Consider the following 10,625-nt stretch of genomic DNA (forward strand, 5'->3'; position numbering starts at 1 on the left):
GCTGAGTGTGTGCAGAACAATGACTGCAGCCCCTGAGTCATGTGGTTAAGCTATTTCTGGTGAAAAACTGCAGTCTTTTTTATTTATTTATTATTTTTTTTAAACCCATTGGTCTCAATGTGTCAGTGCTTTAATTGCAGTGTTGCAGTCAAACAAATACATTATATTTTAAGTTAAAGCAAAAAACATGCTTTCGCCAAATCTGTTTTTTATTTGTTTAATTTCTCACCTTCTCAACCACTGCGTTTTTTCATACTGAATTTCGCTTCATACTTTTACTCCCTATGTTATTTAAAACATCTGTAAATTCATCATTACAGTGTAAATAGCTGCCTTCTTTTCTCAAAACAATCTTTCATGTTTCGACAGAAAGAACATTGAAGTTGCTCAACATTGGGATTAACTTTCTCTCCATCGGTTTTACTTCCCAAAAACAAGGGGTTGTTTTTGATTAAACTGTTAGAATCTGCAGTTATAATTTGTACTCTTAAACTGCTTTGCTCATGTGGTTTGAACAAACACATTCACTTTATTCCTCTTTTGGTCTTCATATTGCAAATACATGCCTTGAAGCATGGTTGGCGTGTTAACCATTATTGTCGCATAACATCCCTTTAACGTTAAAAAGGGAACTTCTGATACTGCTATTTCACTGTCAACCTAACCAACAGTTCATAAACATGGAACACGCATTTGGTAAACGACAAGATGAAGTTCTGTGGTGAACAAACGTGAAGTCGAGCCGATCGCAACGAAAGATAAGTCGCGCGCTTGCTATTGCGAAATGACACAAAAGGTGCAGCATAATGACGTCGTGCTGATGTGAATCATCTTCTTTGATTCTGTGGTGAACTTACTAATACGCAAAACTCCATGTATACACAAAAATAGTCTTCATGTGAAGTCCACCTAAAACTCCTCTGATATTGCATCAGACAGAATGTTACTGCTGGGGCTGGTGGTGATGTGGACGTCAGTGGGTCCACCGAGTGCAGGCGGGGTGGGTGTAGTTGTGGAGGCCTGCTGGGAATGCTGCAGCTTCTTCCTGTTGATTTTCCTCTCTTTGGCACGTCTGTTCTGAAACCAGATCTTCACCTGAAGCACAGATAAACACAAACATGCGCGTGTCAGTAAGTGAGTGTGTAACTGCAGTGTGTTTGGCAGCTCTGCTATCTTCACATGGACATCGGCGGTTTTCTCTTGCCCGTCCTCATCTGCTGCTGATGGTTGATAAGTTGCAGCGTGACCAGAATGACTTTATATGTGATATAACCTTCGCTTTCAGCTGTGGGTTTAACAAGTGATTACATTGTCACGTATCTGTAGCACTATGTTATTTTTGCAGGTTTGCGTATGAACATGACCAGGAGGTAAAAATGTAATTGGTATGTGATAATAAATGTCTGTTTTATTTTCCGATTTATTCATTCATTCATTCATTCATTCATTCATATTATTATATTATATATATATTACATTCATATACACATAAATATTTGCTGTGCCTAAGGGGCTCCAGGCACAGCAAATATTTGTATTATTTTATTAAAGGTGAAGTAAGTAGTTTATAGTGACATCTAGAGGAGAGGCTGAAATTTACAACAATGAACTGCTCCTCTGCTCACCCCCTCTCTTCCCTGAGCTCTACGGTATCCTCAGCCGGTCAAATGTCGTCCTCGTCGTCTTTCTCCGTGGTGCGGGCGTACGGTCAGGTTTATCCGCTGTAAAATACGCGTGGTCCTCCATTCTAAAAGCGTAAAAAGATCCGCTCGGGACTTCTGCTACAAGTAAAGCGATGCTTGATTTGTTCTCTCAGGTTTGTCCTTACAGGCTCCAGTAGAAACATGGCGTCTCGCTGCTAACAGTGGCAATGCAATAGCGGCCCACGACCATGTTATTTTACATAACTTTTGAAACACTACGAAAATGAAACAAAAACTATTATACAGCGACTAGACAATGCAGGAGCACATAATATGTATAAAAAAAGTGGATTTTGGGTCATATAAAGCCATAAATACTACGCAGTGTCCCTTTAAGCTGTTACACACCTATGATATGGATCTTGTGCACGTGGCTCTTGGAACACACAAGTTTTTTTTGTTTTTTTTTGTTACCCTGTGTTTCTTCAGACCCTCACAGCGATCGTAAAATGGAGACAACGCAGCTCATCAAGTTTCATTTTCAACTCTAAATGTATAGACACCTTCTCGCTGCTCAAGACACGGGGTTGTGATAAACACACCCAGGTAAAATAAAAATACTTCAAGTTCAAGTAAAATGACATAATTAGATGTGTTGTTTAACAGCAACAATATATTCAAAAATAAATACAAATATTATTATAGCATAAGTATTTAGTGTGACCCACCATGTCGTTCTTAAACCAGATAGTGTAACCCTAATTGATATTTCTGATAAAATCTCCCTCTCTTGTCCAAAAATATCTTTTATGGCAGGTTTATTCAAGACATGCTTGAGCATGACATGCACATGTTGTCGGAGTTCACCTCACTGACAGCTAATGTTAATGTACACAGCTTCCAGTCAGCACTCCGATCCAAACGATGAGATCATTTGGCAGACATAGAAACAACAAAGCTTGTGAGACGTTTGCGCAACGCTGTCGTCTGCTTGTTGAATGACGTTACTAAATTACTGAGGAAGTCTGCAGTACAACTGAGAGTTAGTTTCATAGCTTTCTTTTCCTCAGAAATCATTTAATAGCGAAACCTTTGAAACGCTGAGAAGTAATGCTGACATTTGCGGTTTTGATTCCTGATTCTTGAGGTTAATGTTGAGGACCACGGCTTTAGGAGTTCACGCTCACTTGGTGGTTTAACGAGTGAACACATGGCACAATAATAATGTTATCGTGAAAGCGAGAATTACTACTATATGCTTTATTAATGTGAAATGTTTTATCTGCTTATCCAGCTAACATTGAGCTGCGTAAAGATTTCCCACAATAGATCAGGTTTCTTTGAAGAGCTTAGCAAGAAAAGCTCAGGTGATGCTGATAATATTAAGTGTGACAGTGAACCAGTATGTCAGTACGGAACTGGGGAAACTAAATGGTTATTTACACCTGTGCTTTTTCTACTGTGACCTGTCACATTCTCATAACACCACCAATACTTGCTTTTGCTGCATGTCATCTACCAAGAAAATCCTCTGTCAGTAGATAAGACAAAAAGCGATGCCAGGCCTTGTCCTCAGATTATCTGATTACAGTATTGTCACTCATGGAAAAAAGATAATGTGAGGAAATATCTTTCTTATCTGAGTGCAGTGGGTGGTTTGCCTCTTGCTTTGTGCAGCAGAAGTGTCAGCAACTGTTCTCAACATGTTACGATTTGGACATAACTTTACTAAGTTTGTTGAGAGGTGCTAAGGTTGCTAAGGGTGACTGATAATAGAAATGATTCCTGCCAGGAAACAGCAAAAAAAGAGAGACTTTCTTCTCAGGTGTCTTCCTTCCTTATTACATTTATCACACTGACACTGTCAATCATTGCTGTTTTGATCCACTTAGAGTGTGACGCGCTCTGACTACAACAGGGATTCATGTCTCTTTCACCAAATGTATTTACAGTCCAGCACACTTAAGAGTTTTGCCACATCCTTTCTCTACATAAGAAGTCAGTGATCTGTAACTGCTGGGTTTCCGGTAACTTGCACTGGTGTCGTCTCAACGGTGTCTGCTGTTCAGCAAGAATGAACCTAATTTGATTAAGAAACTGTTCACCACTCACTGACTTCTACAGGAGCTTCTGACGCTCGTCTTCTGACAGATGTGGTGGAATGCTGAGGAAATGTAGCCTGGATGTTTTTGAGAGCAAACTTTTTGGGATCAAGGATGAACTTTAAAGGTGCATTATGTAATAAATCTAAAGCAACTGGCCATAAAATCCTCCTAATATGTCACAGAGACTCAGGAATAATGTTCATATAACAATAATGATAAACTGAACTCACCAACAACAACAGTACAGCCAAAATATTTGCATTAAAAAAAAATATTTTGCAGACTGCAAATCATGTTTATGTTTTGAAATCATGTTTTGGCATGTGGCGCCACCTACCGCCGTCTACCAATCATTGCAGTCAGTAGAGTCTCAGCTACCGAGCAACCACGGGTTGCCAGTTACGTCAGAAAACGGAACCTAAAAGACCTCGGTATTTTGAATTTGAAGGTAGTAACCATTTTTGGCCACATTCTTACATATGGCACCTTTAATACTGAAAAGCGACATGGCGGCTTAATTTAAAGCTGCTATCAGTGATGTCAAATTCTGGCAAACCTCCTGCCCATTGCTGCCATTTGCATCACCCTCCTACCTGCGTATCACCCCATGGACGGGAGCAGACAGGAACTTTTTTCAGTTGGTTTGACAAACCATGTAGTCTGTGATCCCTCATCAGGCTTAGCCGTTAAATGTGTGCTCCAAGTCTTTTAAAAATCGTTAAAGACTGTGAAAGTTGTGTAGTGTACGTGTCCCCAGCTTTAGATTTACTGTTATAGCCCTGAGGCTACATCCATATATGACACACATCATATGTGACACATCCAGTGCAAACCAGGCCCAGAGGCGATTCTAGAGTCTGTAGGGGCCCTAAGCAAACATTCCCAGGGGGCCCTTCCAACCAGTGTTCATCACCATTATGTTATAAATAAAATCTAACGAAAAATGTATGAGTTCAAAATATATATTTTTTCAAAATAACATGGAAAAACCTTGTAATTAAAAAGTATGTGAAAATAAATACTGTAAATAGTTTTTAAAAAAACTATATAAACTTGGTAAAAAAAAACATTACACTGTAAAGAACCCACATTATAAAACAATATAGTAAAAACAATAAAATACTCTAAATAACTGAAAACAAATATATATAAACTGAGTAAAAAATCTATGCAATACACTGTAAATAATAATAAACGATAACTTCACACAGGTTAAAGTGAGGTGGGGCCCCTTTAGGGAGGTTTCCTAATGAGATGTCATTGCAAATCGCCCATTGTTGTTTAAGGGGGACAGGGAGGCGGCTGGTGACTGCACATTTCAGTAAAAACAGCCCTCAGGCTCCGAGTGTCGGGGGCCCCCTATCGGCTTGCCTGTTCACAAGCTGCGCCTCTAACCAGGCCTTACAAAGTACGGCGAAAATATATATTTCTTTTTTTCAGAAATGAACATTTAAATGAAATTATGAGGAGAAGTAGCAGAATACTTCCACATAAACCCCCCAGTGTACATATGTGACATCAGTGACGAGTTAATAGCAGGGATTGGGCACTGGAGAGATATGTAATATAAGCATGTTGCTTTATGGTGCTTCATGAACAATATACACAACATATAGCCTAAATAAAGACGTTGTTCTGTCTTGCAGGCCGTTAAAACGTTAGCTGTTACTCTCCAGATTCATTATGTCAGGTTCATTCAGACATGCTTGAGCATTACATACACATGTTGCTAATATATAAGACTGACTTTCAGTCACATTATTCCAATCCAAATGCCAATGATCCCAGAATTTGCCAAGCATTACAACAGCAAAGCTGGTGGTCACGTAATGATGAAGTTACACTGGTGTAGACAGGAAGTTCATGTGTCTCCTCAGCTGTTTGCTTAGTTTCAGCATTACTTATGAGAGACAACACATTGCAAAAAGTAGAACAAGGAATTGAGGATGTAAAACTGAAAATAATTAAAGTAAGAGTTTAAACGGAGCTTGTCGTCCACATGATCGGGTCAAGTCATGGCTGACCCATGGTTGACCCCAGTCAACTTCTCCATTTTCGAGGCTGGGGTAGTGAGGACAACATGTTCGTCTGTGTATCTATTTGTGTATCTGTCACTCCCTCATTGAGAAGTTGTCAGCAGATGCATGTATTTTATTTCATTTAAAGTAACGAAAGAAACACACATAACACTAACTATACCAACTTGCCTCAGACTCATAGCTGCCACAATTCTCTCTGCCCTCGCTCTCCTCGACCTCTAACCTTTTTACATCTGCTCCAGCCCTCTCACCTGTCTCTCAGAGAGGCCCAGCACCATTGAAAGCTCAGTCTTCCTCCTCATGGTGATGTAGCGGTTGTACTGAAACTCCTTTTCCAGCTCCAGACGTTGGTGATCAGTGTACACCACTCTGTACTTGTCCTTTGTGCGAGTCTTCCCACCTGAAACACACACAAACGCACAAATCCTGAATAGGTGAAACAATGGATACAGGTTTCGAATGCAAGTCAATTATTGTCCTCATTCTTGAGTCATGTGAAACGTGAGTCGATGCCAAACAGGCGACTAATGTGAAGATGTCTGGTGCCATGTTCAAGTTCAGGCGCCACTTAAAACATCATCAACTCGATTAATCATGCTAAACTATAACCAGTGTTAAGACTCCCACTCCTCTCTGCATTGCATCAGTGGTTCTCTTTATCACCCTAAGTGGTGTTTACATAGGTGTTTACACAGTGCGCACGCACGCACACACACGCACACACACTTTATTCTTCTCAGGGCAGTGCATTGACACGTCCATTCATTTTCCTCAACCTGCTTCATTAGGACCAGGTCTTGGTCTCCATGAGAACCACTGGTCCTGACGAGGTCAGTGTTTATGCCAGTAAAAGAACACAAGAACACACACGTTCACACGCGCACGCACACACACATTCTTGTACGCCTTCAACTTAAAGGTGCTTTAAGTAAGAAATGCATCATAGTAAGTCATAAAATGACCATGATGTGTCATCACTGATTCTGGAAACATGTTGAACTGAAATACTGGCCAGTATTCACTATTAAAACGTCCATTTGCGGACCGCATGCAATGACTGTTTATGTTGTGGTCTGTTGCAGACAACTCCAGACTCAAATACCCATCTCAGTCTCCTGGACCAGGAAGCAACTGCAGCCAAGGTGAGCTCACATGCTGTCGTACATTTGGTTGTGGGATATTTAACAAATGATATGTTTTTACAGCCCATTCTTGTCACCATGCTACCATTGTCAGTTTTCCATGTGTATGTGTAAGGGCATCGACAGTGCAATGCCGGGTGTTAACGCATGCATTTCTCGAAAATTTCTTTTTATTAGAATTAGAATCATTTGCTCATTTCCACACACACCCCAATTAGTGATAGTCCATATCTGCATTCAACCCAGTGCAATAATTTTCTGTTATGCCCCCCTTAGGATGAAGAAAACATTTGATGCCCCCCCCCCCCATAAGTGCACCTCTGCATAGCATTGTATACTTATTAACATTAAAGAAAACAAAATATAGATCAACTTACAACAAAGAATAACTTTGTTTAACATTGTTTTTTAGTCTGTAACAGAAAATATTTTAAGTGCATCAATTTGTGGATGTGGATGTGCAATTACACTTCATTGTAGTACCGCAAAAAACGGCATGTTCCCCAGCATCACACCGCGCCCCTTAGGGCCCCCCCCCCCCTACGATTGGAGAAGGACTGATTTAACGCATCCTTATTACACACCAGTAGTGAACACACACAAGCTGGACACAGGAGCAGTGGGCAGCACCTAACTGCGCCAAGGTAGCAATGGGGGATTGGGTGCCTTGCTCAAGGGCACCTCAGCTCTTGGCACTATGCGAACTGCCAGTTTGCAAGTCCAATTCCTTTTCTATTCTTCTCTAAAATAAACTATAAACAATAACTCCAAACCAGACATTTCTTGAGAAAGATAATTGCAATTTCAACAATATTATGTCTAAGTTTACCATTTACACATGTGCACGACGACCTACAGATCACAGCGGATCTACAAAGCCACAAAACATTGAGTCACAGGTATCTGGAAATGAAAAATATGGTATTTAACTTTACAATTAGATTCTAATTATACTGCCTTATTTTCAATGGGCCAACTCTGTTTGACCCCCCTGCCCTTACCCTTCTAACCCGAATTCTATAGCAGGTGTGACAGAAAGTGTCATACAAGCACACACACACACACACACACACGGGAAAGAGTGAGTCAGTGTTATTGATTTGAAATATGTAACAGCATCGATTTAGGCACACACACACACACGCCTGTATGTGTGTTCAGGCTCAGGCTTGACTTCTGCAGACTTCCTGCGGTGCCCATGTTATCTCGCCAGTTTGTCACCCTCTCGCACCCACCCAGTGGACAGAGAGGGTGGGGAGCGACACTTACTGTTCACTCTGCATTGACATCTCACATGGTGTTTGGCAGGAGGGAGAGGCGCAAAGAGTGATGAATGTGTGTGTGTGTGTGTGTGTGCAGTCTGCTTTGACTGTGTACATGTTGCCTCCCACTTAACTGATAGGGTTGAGTTTGTCACGTAAAAGACCTTATCTCGTCACTTTTTGGCGTGACACTTCCTGTTTGTAAAGAAGTGTTCATTAATATGTTTGAAAATAAATTTGACACGTATAGTATATTTAAACCTTTACAATGTGACCAGTATAAGGATGTGATGCCCTGATTCTAACATAAATGTATGTCAATTATATGGATTATTAAAATAAATGTATGCAAGAGTCAAGAAGGGCTGCATTTTGATAGTCGATTAATCTCAATATTGATTAATCAAGTCTGTTAAATGGCACAAAGATGTGGCTCAGTGTTTCTCGAACCTGAAAATGCTGTTCTCACGTGTCTTGTATTGTCAACAAACCCAAAATAGGTTTTAATGATGTCTTTGTTATATGGGGCACAGAAAGCAAACAATTTAAATTTCATATTTAAGAAGTTTAAAAAAAAAAAATCAGAAAGCTTGTTTTAGTTATTGTAAAAAACTGTTTCTAGTAGTTTCTGACCCTATGTGTGTGGTGGAAGAGGAAGTATATATACACAAATAAATAAGAGGAAGTCTATATGTACACAAATATCTACATTAAACATGACCTCAGAGTGTGACCAAAACGACCTCAGAGTAGTTTTTTTCCCTACCAGTATAAGGCAGAACGGTTTTGAATAAATATCTAATTGCAATTTTTTTATGATGGAGGGAATGGTCATTTTTACATCATTATTCTAATTTTCATTTGAAAAACACAACTGTGTGATAATTGTGCAGACCTGTGAGAACAAAATATGTTCTCCTCAGTCTTTAGAATAAGATGTGTGGATCAAGACAAAATTGACATTTTGACGCACATTTTGGCTTCAACAAATATTGCTCCTATATTGAAAATAGGCTGTATTGTGATTTTGATAGAATTCTGATTAATTCTTCAGCCCTATGACTGTACAGTATTCAATTACACCATGCAGTCTGTATATGAATGTAATTATAAAGATTTACTCTAATGTTCCTCATATGCAAACAGGTGAGATTGTGATTGCCCCATTCATGTCTTCTATTCTCACATGTTTGTTATACACTCACATTGGTGACTGTTGAACTGCTTGTTGACACAAATATCAGCTGAGCATCAGAATGGGGAAAATGTCATTTAAGTGACTTGTGAATGTGGCACGGATCAGGTGCACCTTTATTATGTACACCTTGTAAATTGGCAGGTGAGTGTGTCTGCATTTGAATCACACTGTGTCACATTTTCTGTGCAAGAAAAGTGCTATAAAATATATAAGTATATGTTTTAACCCTTTAAGGTACTACTCAACCATTTGGTTGACGACACTTTAAGTCACTATATCTCATTGAGAAATGCATCAAGCTGAACTCACTAACACTTAATGTGACTTGTTCTGAATGTTGTACTTTATGAATTATGCAAACCAGGTTTATTATGAACAGACGTCTCAACCGTTTGGTAGAGGCCTGTATCTGAAATACTGTAGGGTCTAATTTAAAAATAAATAAATAGATAAATATATTGTTTGTCGCTATTGTTATCATAAGTAAATACAATAAAATAATAAAATAATGAAAAATGCAAATAAATATTTTTTCCTTTGCTTTTTCTTGGTGCGTACCTTAAAGGGTTAATAAAGTTTGTTCATCTGATTGATTGATTGATTGATTGTCTGTCCCACCTGAGACGGACGGTCTGATGGGTTCAGGTGCTCTCCTCCTGCAGGTGAACGTCTCCTGTCCAGAGATGAAGTTGTACGGGTTGAACGGCGCCCCCCCAGCCGCCGTGGGGGCCCCACTCAGGTCCACGGAGGTGAAGCTCACTTGTCCGCCACTGCTGGGGCTTGACCCCGGGAAGCAGTAGGGATACTCCTCCCGGGGAGCGTAGATGGAGTTCCAGGCAGTCGTCGATGGGTCACCGACTCCCGGGGCGTGATGGTACCCGCCGGGTAAGTCATACGCAGGCGGCATGTACTGGCTGTTCATGGACAGAGTCTGAGTTATTGGATGTCTGGCCGGCTGTGAGCTCGGGAACATGCCGGTGTCGTCGTAGTCCCGACAGGTAGGTGTGACTCTCAGGTGCAGACCGTGTTGATTCAAACCTCCTGGCGCATGTTAGGCCTCCGTGTTTATTCCTGTGTTTCCACTGCAGTCTAAGGTCCAGGATACCTGTGCAGTCAGCCTACACACCTTTATAGATTTACTGCCACCGAGTTCAAAAGTATCACCGTGACGTCACGTTGTACCTGCGACCCACCTGCCTGCCTGACGAAGTGAGGTCATCGACCTAAGATCTATCT

At 40.4% G+C, this 10,625-nt stretch overlaps 1 protein-coding gene across 1 annotated transcript; it reads right to left on the reverse strand.

The window, feature by feature from the left end:
* Positions 1-909: 909 nt before the first annotated feature.
* On the reverse strand, positions 910-10,362 carry LOC310928838 (homeobox protein CDX-1-like; the record flags this gene model as incomplete). Its single annotated transcript, XM_083891489.1, has 3 exons — positions 910-1,095; positions 6,039-6,187; positions 10,008-10,362. The coding sequence occupies 3 exons, from the start codon at positions 10,360-10,362 to the stop codon at positions 910-912; spliced, it is 690 nt and encodes a 229-aa protein (XP_083747615.1).
* Between the last annotated feature and the right edge of the window lie 263 nt (positions 10,363-10,625).

Source organism: Microchirus variegatus (assembly GCF_963457635.1).
Source record: "Microchirus variegatus genome assembly, chromosome: 6".
Taxonomy (NCBI): Eukaryota; Metazoa; Chordata; class Actinopteri; order Pleuronectiformes; family Soleidae; genus Microchirus; species Microchirus variegatus.